Source organism: Panthera leo, chromosome D4 (genome assembly GCF_018350215.1).
Source record: "Panthera leo isolate Ple1 chromosome D4, P.leo_Ple1_pat1.1, whole genome shotgun sequence".
Taxonomy (NCBI): domain Eukaryota; kingdom Metazoa; phylum Chordata; class Mammalia; order Carnivora; family Felidae; genus Panthera; species Panthera leo.
This window is the reverse complement of record NC_056691.1, coordinates 12,116,302-12,137,142: the sequence shown is the minus strand read 5'-3', so window position 1 is coordinate 12,137,142 and position 20,841 is coordinate 12,116,302. Positions and strand designations below refer to the sequence as shown.

At 48.9% G+C, this 20,841-nt stretch overlaps 1 protein-coding gene across 4 annotated transcripts in view; it reads left to right on the top strand.

The window, feature by feature from the left end:
• Positions 1–20,841, top strand: part of APBA1 (amyloid beta precursor protein binding family A member 1) — a 211,583-nt gene that overhangs the window by 152,542 nt on the left and 38,200 nt on the right. For 3 of the 4 annotated variants that reach the window (XM_042914032.1, XM_042914030.1, XM_042914029.1), the window contains exon 3: positions 20,519–20,614. The exons of the other annotated variant lie outside the window; for it this stretch is intronic. In XM_042914032.1, coding sequence (XP_042769966.1) covers positions 20,519–20,614 — 96 coding nt within the window. The remainder of the gene's footprint in view (positions 1–20,518; positions 20,615–20,841) is intronic. 4 annotated transcript variants of the gene reach the window in all.

Here is a 20,841-nt window from a genome sequence, read left to right as displayed (position 1 = left end):
TCTATTATGTGCACGATTTATAGAAAATGTGTCGTATGGTCACTGTGTCATATGGTGAGACACATGTAAGGTTCTGTGTGTGTGTGAAGCATGCACACTTCCATTTGGCTCACCTCCACACACAGAAGAGTAGAGAAGGAAAAGTAGGTCAAGGCGGAGGGTTGAAGAACACTAATTGGGAAGTGGATTTGCGCCTTGACAGTGAAAAGTTTGAAGAGTTCAGGAGCTGTGGGCTGGATAACGGGCATTGAGTCTGGAAACCACGGAGCATGGATGGGAGGACGTGAAGCAGGGATACTACTTACCACAGTGGGAACAGCGCCGGCTGAGGTCAAATGTGGATGCGCTGATTCCTCAGATTTGTATACTTATTTAGGTTCGTGGTTTTTTTTATTTTGAGAGAGAGCACAAGTAGAGGAGGGGCAGAGAGAGAGGGAGAGAGAGAGAATCCCAAGAAGGCTCCTCATTGTCAGCACAGAGCCCGATGTGGGGCTCAATCCCAGGAACCATGAGATCATAACCTGAGCCAAAATCAAGAGTCAGGCGCTTAACCGACTGAGCCACCCAGGCGCCCCTAGGTTAATGCTTTTTACCTTGAAAATGAAATGTGTTCGAGATACCTTCCTTTACCAGGGTACATTTGCGGCCCATTCTGCAACTTAGGACCAGCAGCAGATTGTCCTATCCCTGCCAGTGGGGAGTATTGTTCGAAGTAACAGAACTTAGTTGTCAGTAACAAAAAAGGGAGTCATTTTTCCATGAACTGTGAGGACCTGAACTGACCGGGGTCATTTTTTTTGAGAGAGGTGAAGATCTTACTGTTACAGACTTCAAAATGAAAAGGCTTGACCTTGAAATCCCTTTCAGAGTGCAAATAATTAATTTCAGTCATGAAAAAACAAAAGGGAGTGGGAGAGTCTGTGCTTTTACTCTCTCCCCCTGGATTTGAAGCATCGTCTCTGATTATTTAACTCACCTTTAGAATTCCACCTGCCCCAGAGAGGCCCTGTTTCCAGGGCTGAACAGGTGTCTCCCCACTGACCTCAGACCATTGCCGCGTTGGAATCACTGGGGCAAACCTCTTGCCCGATCTGCACAGCAGAAGGCAAGGTCTCCAATTGGACTTTGTGCTGTGTGGAATGAAATGAAGTGATGGGAAGATTGATTTTTTTTTTTTTAACTCCCAGACTCTAATCTTTCCTCTTCTCTCGACCCCGTTCCCAGGAGGAATCTTTCTCAGCTTCTTAATGGATCGTCTCACTAGCCAGTGCCTGTGTGACACTGTGGTGTGGAATATGGGGAGAGCCCCCAGGAAGCAAAGGGATGATTTAGCCAGAGAGAAATCTGTCATCACTTTCCAAATAGAAATTCAGCACACAGGGCCACAGTTTGTATGTCTGACCCGATCGCTTAATCAATTGGAGCTCAGGAAACTTCACAAGGGTCTTTAGAAAAATTGTTAGCTCCCCCGACTGTGCGCGCTCAATATTTTCTGATAAGCGGATCGGGGCTATAGAGGGGAGGAAGGGAGGGTGCAGGGAGAGGAACAGATATATCATGGGTAATTGAATTCAGTGGTAACCCAATTAAACCTGGGCCCTCGTAGTCTTGGGGAATTATGAAATGTGATTTATCTATAGACATGATCATCTTCCAAATGAGACCCACTCCCATTACAAGGCTAACTGGAAGCATGTTCTCAATACAGAATGCGGTCCCTCAACCCACTAGCTTTGAGACAGTTTTCAGTGGCCACTTTCTTGAGAATAGCCATAGAGAGGGTGTTGGGATAACAGGCACTCAACTGTGTGCTTGGTGTGCCTAACTGATTTCTTCAGTGGGTCAGGCCCTGCCAGCGGGACACCAAAAACTTAATAAGAATAGTAATGAATTTGGGGGGGGGGGGGCGGTGCCTGGATGGCTGAGTTGGTTAAGCGTCCAACTTCGGCTCAGGTCGTGATCTCATGGTTTGTGGGTTCGAGACCCATGTTGGGCTCTGTGCTGACAGCTCAGAGCCCGGAGCCTGTTTCAGATTCTGTCTCCCTCTCTCCCTGCCCCTCCCCCACTCGTGGTCTGTCTCTGTCTCTCAAAACTAAACGTTAAAAAAAATTATTTTTTTTAAAGAAGAGTAATGGATCGAAGAAAATTCAGAGTTGGGCTGGACATTTTGGCCTCAGTTTTCTAGACACAATAGCTGAATATATCTGGGTTATGTGACCCAGGGGCCTCAGCCTACCAGTCAGTCTTTGACGCATTTCACAGAGCTTTAGAGGGCAAATCACCCTGGATATCTGATTCCCTTTGTCTTGGGCAAAGACAAAGAGATTCCCCCAGGAACTAATTTCTTAGTGTAAATTCCAGGCATGACTAGACAGACCCCACTGGATCGAGACCACATGGCTCCTTCGGTGTGTAAGGATTCCCATCCCCCAGCACCTGGACTCACCTCACTCGTTGGCTTTGTACTTATGAATTCCAAATTTACTTCTGTTTACCCAAACTTGCTCCCATGCCGCACATCTTACAGGCTCTCACTTCTGTCCACACCACAGTCCCATTCAATGGCACCAAGGCCCCACTCTCTAAAAATGATTCCCAAGATTCCAAGCTTCCTGATTAGAATCAGGATGTTGGGTGTTGGGATCAGTATTTGTCAGGCCCACTCAGAATTGGTAACCACCAACTTAAACTGTGGACTACAGTCTAACACTTAATCCTTTATGACCTTATTTTCTCCTGTCTCGTAAAGGATGAGCCTGTTGCCTCTTTGACTCACTGTCAGTCAGCTGAAGGCACAGCGTCCTTTCCTCGTCTTGTATCAGAGCACGTCACCCAAAGTGGACGCCCACTGAGTATTCGCTATGTGTAAATCTTGGCCCTGCAGTGGATCTGCTGCGGTTACGTTCAGCTGCTCTCTTCCTCAAGCTAGTTTCCTCGTCAGTAAAATGAGTTAGATTTATTCCCCAGGGTGACCCGTGAGAGAAGGGGATTTCCCAGACACGGAGTCCCCTGCGGAAATGTGACTTGAGAAGCACAAGTGTAGTGCGTTCGTTGCCTTCGTAGGTCGGAGCTCACGAAACATTTAGGGTGGGCCATTGGCAAATTGTGAATTAGAGGGAGTCGCCCATAGCACCCCTTCTTTACCTTCTCTGTGCTGGTGTTTCCCTTTGCTTCCCCGCAGCGCTCGGAGCCCGCGTGAGCCCTCGCTGTGCTGCCCACCCTGGTGAGGCACCGCAGTGACCCGAGGTCCCCCTTTCCGCCTGCAGCAGCACCGTATGGTCAGCCTTGTCTTCCAGGGCTGTCCGATTAAGTCACACTGGGCTAATTAGTGCTAATGGCAACATAGACCACCCTGTTCAGGTAACATTTGCCTTTTATGGGCGTCCTCCATTCGAGAGGCTGGTTGGAGAAAGTCTGTTGAGGCAGGAGGACATTTGAACACTAACACTTCTTAGAAGCCAGCCAAGAAGGGAATAATGCCCAAATCCTGGAAAGTGAGGGCTCGATGTTAACACCTGCCCTGATCATGTGCGCTTTTGCACCCACTTTTTTTTTCTTTAGTTTTGAGAAAGACAACGAATGAGGGTGGAGAGGTGCCCTGGCTTCCTCTCAGCCTTGGATGCCTTGAGTCACCTCCTCCTTGTCCTCTCTTCTTCTCCCCCTGCCTTGAAATCAGCATCAGCCTTGGTGGATTTTTTTTTTTTGACTGTTGCTAGGAAACTATTGACCAAGGTCAAGTGCACATGCTAATTCATTAAGACTTGTTAACAGCATCTTCTCCTGTTGACCTTCCAGTTGTATTCTCAAGCATACAAGGGCAAAGGAAACAATTGTTCCGCTGCTGAAGGAGTCTGTTTTTGTGAAGGGTTCCTGTTAAGGTATTTTGAACTGAGAGGTTGCCCCTCGCCAGTCCACACCTCCTCAGGGAGTTCCAGCCAGCTGTAGTTTTTCCAGGATCTGAATAGCAAGGGATGGAGTTGAGATAGGATCTCAAGTCAAGTAGACAGGCTTTAGGATGGATAGATGTTCACTGAGGGCCTTGGTTTCCCCCAAGTGGATCAATCCCTGGCTAGAAGAAGTGTATTCTTGGCATGTGAGGGAGGGAGTGGTGATGGGGAGAGGGGGAGGGGAACATTGCACTGAAATAGTTAGCTCTATTCTGTTCCCGTTTGTGTTCTGGAAAGGACTAGACTGTAAGCCTCCTCATCTCAGAGTGTCCTCCTGGCCTGCCGTGGAAGAGTGTACATCCCAGCGTGGACCATTAAAGCCAAACTTGTTCTTTTTTTATGTTCACAAAAAGGGGGGGGGGGGTGCTTGGCAGACCCTCTAGGTCAACATCCCAGAAGATTATCCAGAGGAATAACCTTAGAACAAAGGGTCTACCAGGAGAGCAAAGATGGGCCCCAGTGTATTTCACCAAGCAGACCTCCCCGACAGGAAGCCTTCCTGAAGTGAGTGATGTGAAAGGAACAAATGTTCCTAAACCTCTGCCGTGCCAAGTACCATACAGTGATTGGGTTGAGTTGTTACACTTGTTCCCCTGCTAACACTTTCGGGTTTCATTAAGCACCAGCTACACACAGGGCGTCATCTGTGAATAAGAAACGGGGCCTGGCCGCACAGCTACGCTCTTCTGCTTCATTTTGTTGGTGAACCAGAATGAGTTTCGGTTACTGGCCCAGGTCACAGATCAAAGTCTGTCTCACAATTTCTCATCAGCTCGTTCAGTAAATATCTTCAAGTTGCTCCTATGGGTCAGGCACTGTGCAAGACACCGGGGATATAGCAGCAACTGAGACACAGGCTCTGCCTGGAATAGACACAGACCCTGCCTGTGCAGAGTTTACGAGCCACTCTAGGCTAGTCCTTCCGTGCGCCCTCAGCCAGACCCCTCCAGGCCTCCTCTGTTCACGATGCTTTCATCTGAAGCCTTAAGTAAGTGTCTCAGCTATCTCCCGCTCAGTAACAAATTGCCCCAGAACACTGACCTAAAACAAACCACAGTGGTCATCTCACAGCGTCTGCGGTCAGGAATCTGGCCTGGCTTGGCTGGTCCTCTCCTTTAGGGTCTCTCAGAGGCTGCAGTCAAGTGTTCCCGGCCTGCGGTAGCCTTCAGGCTCTACTGGGGAGAGACCTATTCCCGAGGTCATTTGCTTCTTGGCAGGATTCAGCTCCTCAAGGGTGCTATTGGACTCCAGGCCTCAGTTCCCACCTGACTGCCAGCCGGAGGCATCCTCGGTGCCCCACGGGCACTCTCCTGTAGGGCAACTTACTTGATAAAGTAAGGTGAGAAGGCCTTAGAGGCTGATAGCAAGGTAGATGTCACAGCCTGTCGTAATGCACTCACAGAGTGACAGCCCATCACCTATGCTGTATTTCATTGCTTAGGCTAAGTCAGTAGCCCACACTCCCTCCCTAAGGAGGGGATCACACAGTGTCTGGACACCCGGGGATGGGGCTCACGGGGCCATTTGCGAAGTCTGTCTACCACATTTCGTGTCTGTCACATGCCAGCAAAGGAATGGTGGACTTAAAACCCGAGGACACAGCATGGCTTGTCCACCCCCAGCTGACCTTGTTGGCCTCTCCCACCTCTGAGGCTGTATCTGTTTCGTTGTCTGGCTGAGAAGAGGGGGATCTGCTGATCCGGAAGCGGCCAACAAGGCGTGAAGCAGCCTGGGCGCGTGGGCCAGCACAGACGGGAGCGGGGCAGCCACGTCGGAGGAGCTGGGACTCAGGACAGCCGATGGGCGTGGGGCACAGGAGGGATTGTCCTGAAGGATTCTTCACGAGGAGAGGATTTTCTCTTTATTCTCAAGGGTCTGCCAGTGTCAAAGGAATTTGCTATAAAGACTCCTTCATAAGTTGGAGTGGTTTTTTTTTAATATTTTTTTCCAGTGTTTATCTTAGCGCGTGAACAGGGGATGGGCAGAGAGAGAGGGAGGCACAGAATCCAAAGCAGGCTCCAAGCTGTCAGCACAGAGCCTGACATGGGGCTCGAACCCACGAACCGTGAGATCATGACCTGAGCCCAAGTCAGATGCTCAACTGACTGAGCCACCCGGGCGCTCCAGGGCAGAGCTTTTTGATCAGTGTCCTCATGATCCCCACTGAACTTTGGGGTTGGGGGTGACCTGGGCCATTGGGCATGTTGCATTCCACCCTGGAAGCATCATCCAGGCTCTGGACCCAGTGTGTTGTATGAATTTATCACTTCCGTATACCATGATGCAGAAGAGGCTGAGAGGCACAGAGTCGAAGGTCTCGTTGGACTAAGAGATCCATGCAGGAGGGAACAGCCCTTGAGGCTGGCTCTCTTCTTGTTGCCCGGACTTCTCCCTCAGGTGTGGAGTGTGGATTGATTCTTTATGCTCCCGTCTCAACCAGCCCCTTGCTGCAGGTCGTTTTCCATCACAGGTTTTATCTATTATTGATGAAGTATGGAGAAGGCAGTGGTGAATAATTCAAGTAGGTTTCAGGTGCTGATTGAACATTAAAGGAAGGAAAGAATGAAAATAAGAGAGCCAGGGAAAGAATTCTGAATTCTGTGTGCCAACAGGACACTAGGTGTAGACATTTTCTGTAACTGTGCCGAAGGCCTAGTGGTTTTCTTCATAGTTTGTCTGATTATGGTGGTTCTCTGGTTAATAAGTGAACATACTATAAGCTTTCCATAGCAGCAGTGAAGATTGTAATGGCTTCAGCCTGCCCTCAGTGGTTCACGAATCCAAACCAAAGCAATGTTGAAGGATGATAGTGGGGGAAATGGCTTCTCCCATGAGTTCGGGAGAGTCCACAGGTGGGGAGTGTTCAATCTGGACACTTGAGAATCAACACCCCAAGATTTTCTGTCTTTTAACTAGTGAATGGAAAGAAGAAAGCATTTGAGAGATGCCCAGTGCTGTAAATGGGCTCCTGCACTGCTCGCCATTTTGAAAGGGGCTTTCTTGAATGGGGACCAACAGCTATAGGAATTGCTTCACACTGACCTGGATTATAGTAGGTGCAGTCCGACTGCCAGCAGGCATGGCCAGAAACATGGCAAGAGGGAGAGAGAAGGACACCCTGTTTCCAACTCTGGCCTGCAGAGTTGGCCACAGCACAGGAAGCCACAGCATGGGTGGATTTTGCAGCTGTGAACTGTTCAGGTCCTTGGCTTCTCTTTTTTCTACCTTTTGACCCTATCACAGCTCACTAAGCAAGTAGACGCAGAGAAAGACCTGTCAGCATGTGTGATAAAGGGCTTGGTGAGAAGAAAGGCTGAAGCCAGCATTAAGGCTGAGTCTCACGGGCGCTTCGGGCCCTCCTTCTTTCTTGCACCCTTGTCCTTCCCCGTTGCCATGGCTTGTTACGAGGTAGATTGGCGCTGGGAGGTCTGTGTCCCATCTTCAGCCCTCGGAACCACCCTGGCCACCTGTTTCCACGAGCTTCCTCCAGTTCGTTTTTCCACCTGCATTTGTCTTGACCTTCCTCTCCTCTGCCGAGGGCCAGTGGACATGGCCCAGCTCTTGAGCCTGACTTGAGATTACCTGTTGATTTGGGTCAAACCATGCTGGCCCTGGGGACAGCTTTCTTTGGTGTGTTTGTAGGGCTCGCCTGCCACATCCCCCTTACTCGGGGTGCAGTGCAAGGATGTTGGGGGCACGCAGCAAATGTACGGGGTGGTGAGTCTACATTCAGTGCCCTGGCCTGCAGAGGCATGGGCCCTGCATGGCACCGTGTGCCCAGGTGCATTCTGATGCAGGCACCGAGAGGGCCCCCGTTTCCCACCTTCCACCCCTCCTTTACACATGAGCTGCGTGCTTTTTCACAGGTTCTATAAACGTAGCAGAGTTTAGAGTGTGTGAAAGTTTCTGGTTGCACCTCAGATCCGAGTTTATTTTCCCCAGAAATAGTAGGCGTCACTGCCAGAAGGGGTAGGCCGGCCCCTTCTCACAGACATCAGGTGATGGCGCGCGACCAGTGACATACGACTGCCGGGGGCCTTTCGGGCGCCCAGGGGTTAATGCCGATGAGCCGGACACCCCGGGAGGTGGTCACATCTCCTGTTACAAGTTGCATTATCGACTTGGGCATCTAACACCCTGGAAACAGTCCACCAGACGGGCACTGAGGTCAGGAGTTAGCCTCAGCTCACAAGTAGAGGCACCAGAGCTCGCCCTGCTGCCCAGATAGCACCTGGAGAGATGGAGAATTTTTGGATGTACCAGTTCGAGTGTCACGATGAAGAGGTAGGTGGATCCCAGGGCTTCAGAATGATGTTTGCCTCGTCACCCTCGGCGTTCTAACCCTCGTGCTGTGAGATTGTAAATTCTCTGCGCTTCCCTCCGTGCTCAGGGTATAGGAACAGAGCAGGAGAGTGGGCATTCCCCAGGGTGGGTGGAAATGCAGCCGGGTCCGCCTGTTGCTTGGAAGGTCAGGACGACCCGTAGAGAGAGGAGGCCGTTTGATCACGTAGAAGCTGGGCTCTTTGCTTCCTCCCCGGCAGCACTGTGTTCTAATAAAAGAGTGACTGTGGGTCCCGTGGCCTCCCCTTCTGTTCTCTGTGTTGTGTCTTTTGCTTTCACGATGCTAACGACAATGAGTGAGCTTGGTGTCTTACGCATTAGGAACTGCTTTGCTAGACAAGGTGATGGGCCTAACGTACCCTGAACAGGGCCCGGCACATAGTAAGCCTTCCAGAGATGGCGGCTGTCCTTGGTAGGTGATGTGTTATTACGGCAAATAACGTGCTCTTGGCTGCATCGCTTAATGTAAACTACAAGTGACTTTGGTTTTTCCTCTTACGGAACTCAGGTCTGGAGGTCTGGGAAGGAAAGTGCAGGCCCCTGATGGGGAAATGAGAGGTTGGCTGCCTCACTTGTCCATCACAAATTGTAATGCATTTCGAACACCTAGAGTGAGGCCCTTTCAAAGGATAAAAGATAACCTGTATTTCCGGATGGGCTTTATCAGCTGGTAAGTTACCTCAACTTAAAATAATGACACTGGTTAATAGTTAATTCGGCCTTTTTTTTTTTTTTTTTTTTTTTTTTTTTTTTGGCCTTTGAGACGGTGGCTTCAGAAGCTTAAGGCCCTTTTGATGGTAATAAAATGAATTGCTTGCTGACAGTGAGAATGCCTCTCTTTGAGGAGACACCTGCATTGCAAGGCTGTCTCTGAGGTCCAAGGTGGTCCAGGGCTTGAGAGCACGCGCCCTGCCCCTCCCCCCCCCCGCCCCCCCGTGGGAAAAGAGAGAATAAAAATGGTTAGAATATTTTAACCGACAGTTATCTCAAAATGTTCCATTGGTATTAATTGAATCCATTATAAATGTGTATATAAAACACTTCATTAGGCCCAGGCTATTATCATTTTAATGACATAATTATGCCCCTACAATGCCTGTGCTAACTTTCCTACTTCACCACATTAAGGAAACAGAAATGTGCATTGATAATATAGTTTGAATTGAGAGTGAGTAATTACGGATTTCTTAACCGGTTTCAATTTTCAAAAGCACAAACATGTCTTGGAGCAAGAGAAACCTAATCATATATTTGTTTCTTTTTTTATAACTCTAACATGGAGCAGGGCGAATTTAAAACAACTTAAATCAGTGAGGAAAACATTGTGTGTTTATTTGAGAAAGGGGATAAAGCTGGGTCAACCAAGATGCGCAGCAAAAAAAGCTATTCGGGGATGCCGGAACTCGCGAAGCCCCACACAGTCCCATCACCTGCCACAGGCAACCACGCCTTTAAAATCCCATATAGAACCGGAGTGGTCAGCCTGGTGAGGAATTGAATGACCGAGTGCTTGATTATGGTCTGTTTGAAATGCTACCTTTGAGAGTTCTTGTTGTATCCACAATACTCGTCACATGAGGACGTGTGATTTGCAAACAGTGTTGGACAAGCAAAGAGACCGTGATCAAGGATCAGTGAACAGAACCCTGATCTGTACTTGGGTACTGATACTGTGTGAGCACGTAAGTGCAGTGCTACGTGGGTTCAGGACCAACTCTGTGCATCAACGTATTTTGTGTCTTCTTTGTCCTCCGGTACAAAAGGATCGATGTCTGTGCGTGCTTCCCTGTGTTCGACATATTTATCAGGCTCCTGTTGTATATTTTATGGAGAACCTTGTAAACGTTAAATAATCACATGCTGGGTTCCTTAGCTGGTTAAGCATCCGAGCTCGTGACCTCGGTTCACGGTTGTGAGATTGAACTCTGAGTCAGGCTCTGTGCTGGCGTGAAGTCTGCTTAAGATTCTCTCTTCCTTTCTGTATGCTCCTCCCCTGCTCACATCACATACGTGGTCATTCTCTCTCTCTCCCTCAAAATAAATCACATCCTGCCCTCATAGTGCTTATTAAAGCATTGTAATTAAACTATTCTATAGTATTTCAATAAAACATAAAGGAAAAAGTGACGTATATAAGAACAGCACTAGTGAGGGGCGCCTGGGTGGCTCAGTCGGTCACGTGTCCGACTTCGGCTCAGGTCATGATCTCGCGATCCGTGAGTTCGAGCCCCGCGTCGGGCTCTGTGCTGACAGCTCAGAGCCTGGAGCCTGTTTCTGATTCTGTGTCTCCCTCTCTCTCTGACCCTCCCCTGTTCGTGCTGTGTCTCTCTCTGTTTCAAAAATAAATAAACGTTAAAAAAAAAAAAAAAAAAAGAACAGCACTAGTCAAACATCAGCAATTCTCATGGGAGAGGGCTCCCACTCACCGAAGAGAATAGGAAAGATTTCACTAAAGAAGTAACACTGGAAATGAGGCTTTGGAGGCTCATGGACATGTGCAGTTGAGACAAGAACATGGACAAGGGCAGTGCACAAAAACCCTCAGGTTATATACAGGAAGCAGGAAATAGCTCAGTTTGGCTTGATGGTAGAGAATAATAACCGGAAGGGGGAAAAGTGGTGAAGAAACTAAGGCCAAACCTTGGAGTGCCTGAAGTGCCGGGGTGGAGTCTTGGATTTATTGTCTACACAAGCAGGAACCGCGGAAGTTTTTAAATTGGGGCGTGATTGCTCAGAGCTTGTTAAAATTGTATTAAAAAAAAATGGTTATTGTTTATTTGTTTTTGGGAGAAAGACAAAACACGAGTGGGGGAGGGGCAGAGAGAGAAGGACACACACAGAATCTGAAACAGGCTCCAGGCTCTGAGCTGTCAGCACAGAGCCCGCCACGGGGCTCGAACTCACGAGCTGTGAGATCATGACCTGAGCCCAAGTTGGACGCTTAACCGACTGAGCCACCCAGGTGCCCCTAAAGTTGTATTTTAAAGTGGGAGTCAACAGGTACTTAGTGAAAGGTGTCTGGTTGTCTTAGTCAGTCTGGGCTGCTGTGTAAGAAAGATACCGCAGACTGGGTGACTTCAACAACAGAAATTGGGGCACCTGGGTGGCTCAGTCGGTTAGGTATCCAACTCTTGATTTCTGCTCAGGTCATGATCTCCCGGTTCTCGTGATATCAAGCCCCACATTGGGCTCTGCCTGGACAGCACAGAGCCTGCTTGGGATTCTCTCTCTCCCTCTCTCTCTCTGCCCCTCCCCTGCCTCGTGCACACGTTCTCTCTCTCTCTCTCTCTCTCTCTCTCTCTCTCTCTCTCTCAAACATATTAAAAAAAACCAAACGTATTTACTTCGCACAGTTCTAGAACCTGGGAAGTCTGAAATCAGGGTGCTTGCATGGTCAGCTACTGGTTTAGACCCCCTTCCTTATTTGCAGACGGTCACATTCTTGCTGTGTTCTCGCACCGTGGAGAGCAGAGACAGGAAGGAGGCTCTTTTGTGTCTCTTCTTGTACGGGCACTAATCCCATTATGAGAGCTCCATCCCTGTGACCTAATTACCTCACAAAGGCCCCGTCTCCTCATACTACCCCACTGGGTGCTAGGGTCTCAACATCTGATTTGAGGGGGACACAGTTCATAGCACTAGTGAAGAAGGTCCATGAGCACTTGGTGCTTGGGCCTCATGGGGTATGTGGGTTGCTTGGTGACTTTAAAAAAAAAAACTAGGGGTGCCTGGGTGGCTCAGTCAGTTGAGCGTCCGACTTCAGCTCAGGTCATGATCTCACAGTCCATGGGTTCGAGCCCTGCGTCGGGCTCTATGCTGACAGCTCAGAGCCTGGAGCCTGCTTCGGATTCTGTGTCTCTATGTCTCTGTGCCTTTCCCCCACTCATACTCGTGTCTCTCTCTCTCAAAAAGAATAAATGTTAAAAAAATAAAAATACAAAAAAATTTATTTCTCAGGTGCTGTGTCTCACTCTGCACAGGTGAAATTACTAAATAACCCAGTCACACATTTGGTAAAACTGTGTCATTTTTGAAGGATTATTTTCTCCTACCTTTTGTCAACGTGGAATTTTTGTCACTGAGTTTCCTTGGAAGAAATGACCAACGTGTACTGGGACTGGTCAAGGTTGGCTAGAGCCAGCCGGAGTCTTTCACCAAGGTCCTCACGGAAGGGTATCTCGGTAGGTCTTGGGGTGGCTTTGTTGTAAATTAACGCCTGCATATGCACCTGATTCTTTTTTTTTGTAACTCCCTCGCCATGATAGCATCACCCTCAACCCTCGCGTTGCAAGATGCTGTCTGGACTGGGAGACAGCGGGCATGCCAGAAATCACACACGGTTGTTGTATATACCCCCAGCCGTAGCCGGCAATGTGCGGTTCTCACCAAGATACCAGTAGGAGTCTGGGGGCCTATAAATTAATTTAGAGTCTATTGTAGTATGATTTTAGAGAGCCTTCTACGTGCTTTTTAATTTTAGCCATGTGTAAAAGTTTAATAAGGAAGGAAACAAGAAGAGGGAGACGAGGAAAGCATCTCCATGGGTACGTGTTATCCTGGTGAACACTCCCCCTTGGGGGGAAGTGATTGTCGTTGCTGCTGGAATCTTAAAAGACTCGTCAGACGTTGGTTGTGTGCCTTGTGCATACACAGGCCCTGAGCTGGTGCCCTGTGTACGTGGTCGCCGATGAATCCTCATGTCCGCCCCAGGAGGTGGGTAGTAACCGTTGTCCTCAATTCTCAGGAGGATCAGAGAAGGATGAGTAAGGGCGCCGAGTCAGAGCAGTGAGTGGGAGAGCGGGATTCAGATGCTGGTCTGCCCGCTCCTGCGGCTGGAGCCTTCTGCTGTCTTGCTATCTTGAAACCTCCAGAGCTTTACTTGTTCTGCCACATTATAAAATTAAAACATGCCAGCCTTCTTCTTTGTTCTTTATCCCAGCCTCTTTCCAAGGACAAATGGACCTTATGTTCCCTAGACTCACATTGTGCTTTTGGAAACAGACCCTAATATTGGAAAGCCAGATCGTGTTGAATATGAAGACGAGATCCTGTGTCTTAGGAATTTTTTATTTCCACCAACCAACAGGCCTCCCTCCTCTACTCGTGCATTCTGACTCCCTCTCAAAGTAAATAAATAAACATAAAACAAAAAGGAGGACCAAAATTTCAAAGTATGGGGGGAGGCAAGAGGGGATTTAGTTAGAACCTGATCTTGAGAAACAATACTAAAAATTATAAACAGAAGTTTAGTTGTTTTATCTTTTGACTAATAACATGTAGGTTATAATTTCACCTACCTGTGAATTCTTTAAAAAATTTTTTTAATGTTTTATATTTATTTTTGAGACAGAGACAGAGCATGAGTGGGGGAGGGGCAGAGAGAGAGGGAGACACAGAATCCAAAGCAGGCTCCAGGCTCCGAGCTGTGAGCACAGAGCCTGAGGCGAGGCTCAAACTCATCAACCTCGAGATCATGACCTGAGCCGAAGTCGGATGCTCAACCAACTGAACCGCCCAGGCGCCCCTCACCTACCTGTGAATTCTTAAAACAAAGGAGAAGTATTGATTTGAGGAGTTGTAACTTAAAAAAAAAAAAAAGCCATCGAATGTATGCAGTAGAACCCTTCTTCAGTTCACATGGTGACATCTGCAGCGTGATCCGAAGGGATCCTTCTAGTCGTAAAGAGGACGGTGTCAGCAAAGACCTGTAAGGGCTGCTACAGTTTTCTCAAGGGCCTCCCTTAGTGGATTTGATATTCCAGTCATGCTTTTTCAAAGCACCCCTGGTCCCATCCTTCTTGCCAGGTTAGCGTCCGCCTCGTGAGCTGGTGTTACTCCACCAACTCTCCCAGTTATCCGTGGCTGGTTGGAGCAGTCCTCCAACGGGGCCCGTTGCTTCGTTCTAAAATCCTGCTTTCTATTTACCGTAGAAGTACTCGCTCTTCTGCTCTGCAGCGCGCCTGTAGGCTTCTGGCTTTCCGTTTTGTTTTCTTTGTGGCCTTGTAGCACCACATGGTCCCAACAGAGACCAGCCGCCAGAGACGTAGGCCGGAGAGAGGGGTCGAGGTGGACAGTGACGTCGTGGGTGGTCAGCTCAGTGGCGACTGCTTTTGTGTTACTGTGACTTTTGTTCTCCTCGAGGACCCAGTGGCCACTGCTTTCAGAGGACAACCTGCGTTTGTGTGTCCGTCTGTCTCCCCTGCTGAGCAAGGGGCTCCCTGGGTGCAGGCCAGGGGTCAGGGCCTCCTCAGACACTGTCAGAATTTCCGTGTTCAACAAATGAATGAACGGTCCCAGTGGAACTCACCTTAGTGTATCTTGTGAGTGGAGTCTCTCCAGAAGTCTCTTCAGCTCTCTGTATGTCTCTAGATCGCTGCTTTGTGCTCAGTCCTCGGGCTTCTCTGAGAAGAACACTGTCTACTTGGAAAGAGCCAGCAGACCCTTTAGTTTAGGGGGTGTTCTCATTATCATCCAGTCAGCTTTTCCAGGCCGTAGTCTTCTCTTCATGCATATGTCAAGGGAGAAAGGATTAAGGGAAGGGAAGAGCAGAAAGTGTTAATTCGGTCCTTCAGTTCTTTGGGTTTGCAGTCCAACTGAGGAAACAGTTACTAAGTGCCTAGATTGACCTTCTCTGCTGAAGACAATGGGCCAGTGGCTCACAAAGAAAACCCCATCCTCTGGGCAGAGAGTAGGTGCTGGCTACTTGTCATCAGCGAGGCTCTAGTGACTTGTCCTTGACCGCCAGCTCATTTCCCACTTTCCTGCAGAGCTGCTCGACCTCCCTGCCTGTTTCCAGAACATTCCCTCCACTCCCCATCCCATCCTGCCCCATGAAGACTGCACACTTTTCAGGATTCAGCTGAAGTCTCCCCTTCCCCTAAAGCGTTGCACGTATACCCCTCCCCTCCTGCAGAATTGTGCCCTCCCGGCCCCGCGTCCCATGTACAGGTGAATATCCCTGCCACAGCCCTGCCTCCGCACGTCTGCCCCCCCCCCTCATCTGGAAAGGGATATAGGACAGGACCACAGCGTCTCTTTCCTCTTTGTTTAGCAAGCCAGTATCAAAAACAGAGGTAGGCACAGAAATGCCTGTTGAAGGAATAAATGAATAATAGTTCTCTGCCTGCTTTGCTTCCCTGCACATATCACCTCTCCCGCCAGCAGGTACAGCGTGTGCTCCTGGGAGATGTTTGATTGGAAATGAAATGAGTGACTGGCTTTCCCTCTGGATGCTTCTGTATCCTGAGGCCGTCTCCAGCCTAACAAAGGGACTATCCATCTCTTGCCCTGGCCCTGAGGAACCAGACTCTTCGAGCTGAGAGCTCTGCTCTGTGGAGCCCCAGAGCTGTGGTAGTAAAATTCGGACCGTGGTTGTGGAGAATGTGCTAGAACACCACCTGTAGAAGACAAGCAGCTTAAGACCTCCTGCAGTGAACCAGAACAGGGAGTTACTGAGTCGTCTTGGGACATCACAGACGCCTCCTTATAGACGCCCTGTGTGGCACTTTGTGAATTTTCACACCCACCTTTGCTTCCCATCCTTGGTCTCGTTGACTTAAAATGGAATGTTGAGTCAGTGACCCAGAAGGCATGAGACTTCAGACAGAGAAATACATAATAATAACTCACTTTTTGTATCATATTTTATTGGTTACACTTTGCCTCCAGTACATTCTTTGAAAGTAAAAAGTGTTATCTAGTTTCTGGTTTTCTCTCTACTTTTTAAAAAAAATTTTTTAACATTAATTTATTATTGAAAGACAGAGTCAGAGCGTGAGCAGGGGAGGGGCAGAGGGAGAGGGAGACACAGAATCTGAAGCAGGCTCCAGGCTCTGAGCTGTCAGCACAGAGTCCGACGCAGGGCTCGAACTCACAAACCGTGAGATCATGACCTGAGCTGAAGTCGGACACTCAACCAAGGCGCCCAGGCACCCCTCTCTACTTTTGAGAGTACAGCAAAGCTGGCAGTGAGGGGGCAAAGGGCTTGTAAAGCAGACATTTGAGATAAGTCAATACTAAACACCTTTGTTTAGGCTCCATGGGGGCTGTGCCAGCCCTGAAGGCGCTTGTCCACCTTGACTTTGTCAGCAGTGGTGTGGGGAGTGGTAGGTTCCCACCAGGTGGGGGGCCTTTCGTTTGCAGACAGCTTGTAGCTTCAGAAGAGCTTTGCTGGAGCTCAGGTCAGAGTTCTAATTCAAAATGCAAGTTTAACATTCCACACATAAGATCACAGGAGTGCTATCAGAAAAGGGCTTCAGGGCACCTAGGTGGCTCAGTTGGTTGGGTGTCCAACTTTAACTCAGGTCATGATCTTGCAGTTCATGGGTTTGAGCCCCGCGTTGGGCTCTGTGCTGACCGCATGGAGTCTGGAGCCTGCTTCGGATTCTGTGTGTGTCTCTGTCTCTGCCCCTCCCCCCTAGCGCTTTGTCTCTCTCTATTTCTCTCTCTCAAAAATAAACATTAAAAAAAGGAGGGGGCATCCCATCGGCCAGGAAACAATAATGAAGGAGATCAGTGGTTGAACTGCTTTCTGCAGCTTGGAGAATATGGTAAAGCTGGAAACGACACTGATGGCACTTATTCAGCAAATGTTTGCTGAATGCCTACTGTTGATGAGCCCCACGGCCAGGCCCTTGGATTCCAGAGATGATTAAGATAAGATCCCTGCCAGAGTTCTTGAGAGAGGGCAGACACACACATAATTACAGAACTTGACCCAAGCCATCAGGGGAGAACCGTATACCGTGAGTGGAGTCTGAGAAAACTTCAGCAAGATAGGTACTTTCAAATTCAGCATCGACGGTGGGAAAGAATGTGGGAGAACTCTCTAGATGGAGGTCATTAACTGCACATGCAAATGGAAGGAAAAGTGAGTGAGCTTAGTTGCATGCGGAAGGCTAGAGTGTGGTGCCCTGGGGGGAAGTGGTCCCTGATGAGGGCAGTGTGGGTCCCTCCTCTCCCGTGTGCCCCAGCAGGCTCTGGGCGCTGGTCACTTCACCTCACTGTGGGGTCTGCCCTGCCTCTTCCACATTCCAGCCTGCTGTCTGGATAACCTGCATTCTCACATCATCCTGAGATGATCCCATGTTCCCAGTGTTGCAACGAATCCATCTTTAGAAGATTTTCGAGAGAAGATGGTTAGATAAGGAAATAGGAACCGAAGGGCTCTTTTGAAGATTTTTTTTTTCTTTTCTTTCTTTTTTAAGTGAAGGTGTAACACAGCCCTCAAACCAGGCAATTAAAGAAAAACCAGCTGTACTAGCTTCCCAGGGACCAGACCCTTAAAATCTTTGCAACAGAGGAAATTACTTGGGGGAAAACATAGATGTAAATATCTAAGGAAGCTCTTCAAATCTGAAAAACTGGGAAACTTTAAAGGCCCTATAATCTTGTGAGGACTTTCCTACATTAATTTTGAGTGGTCCACACTAAGCTAACCTCAGCCAGTACCCCTCAGCTCTCTTGGGCACCAAATAAAAACTTCTGCGTGGGATTTTTTTAAGGCATGTAGGACTCGGTTCTTGCATCCAGGGGCTGTGGAGTTAGGGGGTCCTTTACGTCTGCTCTTACCCTGCGCCTACACTCTTGGCCTCACTGGGCAGTGGCTGATTTCTGCCTGTGAATGATTAAGAAGCTCATTGGTCCTCATTTCCCTGCCGGGAATCAGGTCTGTGGGCATGGAAATCAAATCCAGGCCTCGCAGGAATAGTCTCAGCGTGAATAAAACTGCATTTCACCACATCATCGTCCAGGTCATTTGGTGCCCCCTGTGTTTTCCTGTAATCCAGACTTTCTGGAAAAGATGTATTTTTTTTTTATGATTTCACATAATGCTCATTGAAGTCCCATTATTTATTTACTTACTTATTTATTTTAATGTTTATTCTTGAGAGAGAGAGAGTGAGTGAGCAGGGGAGGTGCTGAGAGAAGAAAACACAGAATCCAAAGCAGGCCCTAGGCTCTGGGCTGTCAGCACAGAGCCCGACGCGGGGCTCAAACCCACGGACCGCGAGATCATAACCTGAGCCGAAGTCGGACGCTTAACGGACTGAGCCACTCAGGTGCCCCGAAGTCCCACTGTGTATTAATGTACCCCCTCCCCTACTCAGCACAACCAATCTTGTGGAACATTCTCCTTTTCCATGCAGAGGTCCTGTGCCGCTGTTTCTATCTCGGTTTTCCCAAGGGGGCCAGTTGCAAGAGATCAGAAACAGATTCAGCTGTCACTGGTTGACCCTGCTTCCGTTGTCTGGGACGTACCTCCCCTCACACGGCCACGCTTCTTCAGAGAACAGATGGTCACGTGGGTTCTGTTGTAGGCTTTCTATCAGACTTCAACAAATGGTGAAGCGGGGTATATCCTTGCCGTCAGAGGACCTTGGCTGCAGCATTCTTCAGCATCCCTGTGGCTTGCCTGAAGATGCCCTTCATCTGTCAGGATTTCAGGAGCACATACAGAGATGTCTGGGTACTGGCTGGGGAGGGTTTCCAGCGCCCGTACTAGTCCCACCCTCCGGCCTGCTGGCTTGATTTTTTGGCTGTTCATTGGGAAGGTGTTTACGGAGCACATGCTGTGTTGGGCCCTCACCTGGGGCTTCCTGTTCCCCGTCCAGCAAGACCTACCTGTGCCACCACCAGAGGCAGTAACACACCTGACGGGGACCATATGCCCCGAAGCTATGTTTCTACCCCCTATTTTCAAACCTATCATTTAATAAAGGATTTTTGAACTGTTTCAAGAGCAGCCAAGGTCATATTGTTTGGATGCTGAAATTTCTCTGAATTTTCAGTGGCCTGTGGATTAAATCCGAAAAAAATACTTGAAATCTGGACTAGAGAAATACAGGTGGTGTGGTTTCTGGCCATCAGTCCCAGCTGCCATGTTCAGGGTGCCTGAGTGGCTCATTTGTTAACATCTGACTTTGGCTCAGGTCGTGATCTCACGGTCCATGAGTTCGAGTCCCACATTGGGTGAGTTTGAACCCCACTTCGGGTGAACACGAGCCCCGCTTTGGGTAAAATACGAGCCCTGCTTTGGGTGAGTCCTGCTTCTCTCTCCCTCCCCCTCACCCTCTCCCCCTCCTGGGATTCTTTCTCTCTCTCTCTCTCTCTCTTTGCCCCTTGCTCGTTCACATGCACTCTCTCTCACTCTCAAGTAAAAAAAAAAAAAAAAAAAAATGAAAAATAAGTAAAAATACCTGTTTGGGGGCACCTGGGCGGCTCAGTTGGGTAAACTTCTGACTTCAGCTCAGGTCATGATCTCACGGTTCATGGGCTCCAGCCCCGTATTAGGCTCTGTGCTGACAGCTCAGAGCCTGGAGCCTGCTTCGAATTGTGTCTTTGCTCCTCCCCCCATCTCAAAAATAAACATTTTTAAATGTTTAATTAAAAAATACCTGCTTTCATTTTTCCTTTTCCATTCAGGTAGTCTTGGGCAGGTGGTTTTGTAAGACCATTAGTATCCAAAGTCTTTGTCAGAATTTTAAAAACCACAGACTCATGTGTATACCCATTAGCTTTATTCGTTTAGGACTTTATTCACCTTTTGCTATGTTTAAACACTTGGCCCAAGGAGGAACAAAATGGCAAAGCTATAAAAGTTTCCTTTAAAAACATGGTGGAAGGGGTGCCTGGGTGGCTCAGTCAGTTAAGCTTCGGACTTCGGCTCAGGTCATGATCTCGCAATCTGTGAGTTCGAGCCCTGCGTCGGGCTCTGTGCTGGCCGCTCAGAACCTGGAGCCTGCTTCGGATTCTTGTCTCCTCTCTCTCTGCCCCTCCCTGCTCATGCTCTGTCTCTCTGTCTGTCTCTCTCAAAAATAAATAAACATAAATGAAACAAGAAAATATGGTGGGAATCTAAAAGAGCTCAAGGGGCGCCTGGGTGCCTCAGGCGGTCGAGTGTCTGACTTTTGATTTTGGCTCAGGTCATGATCCCAGGGTCTTGGGATCCAGCCCTGCGTCAGGCTCTGCACTGAGCGTGGCGTCTGTGTAAGATTCTGTCTCTCCCTCTGCCCCTCCCCACCTCTAAAGTGAAAAACATGAATAGAAATAAAAGAGAGCTCAAAAAATGCAGGCCTTTTATGTACTGTTGGTAGCTTCTCTGCAAGAAAGTTTTTCACTGTGGAAGCGTTTGTTCGGTTCTGTGGGGCCTTGTCCTCTGGCCCCCGCCCCGGCCGGGTGTTCCCTTACCCCCCCGATTCTCACTGTGTCCTTCCCTTGCTGTGTTCCAGTCCCCGTCTCCTGGCAGTTCCCCTCCCCTGGGGGCAGAGTCTTCGAGCCTACCCCTTCACCCCAGCGACCCCGCGGAGGCCTCCTCGAATAAAGAGGTAGGGTGCCGTTTTGTTCCAGAAGCCACCGGCCCGTGTGTTGTCTTACTCTTCTGGTGTGAGCTTTCTTCAGCTTCCTGCCCAAATCCCCCAAATTCCCCTCGCGGGAGAGAAATGCGGATCTCTCCTCTCTAGCCTGGAGTTCGGTGATTGAAGCCGCACCGTCCAGCCTGGTAGCTACCGGCCACAGGTGTCTATTTTGATTAATAAATGACACAGAAGTGCAC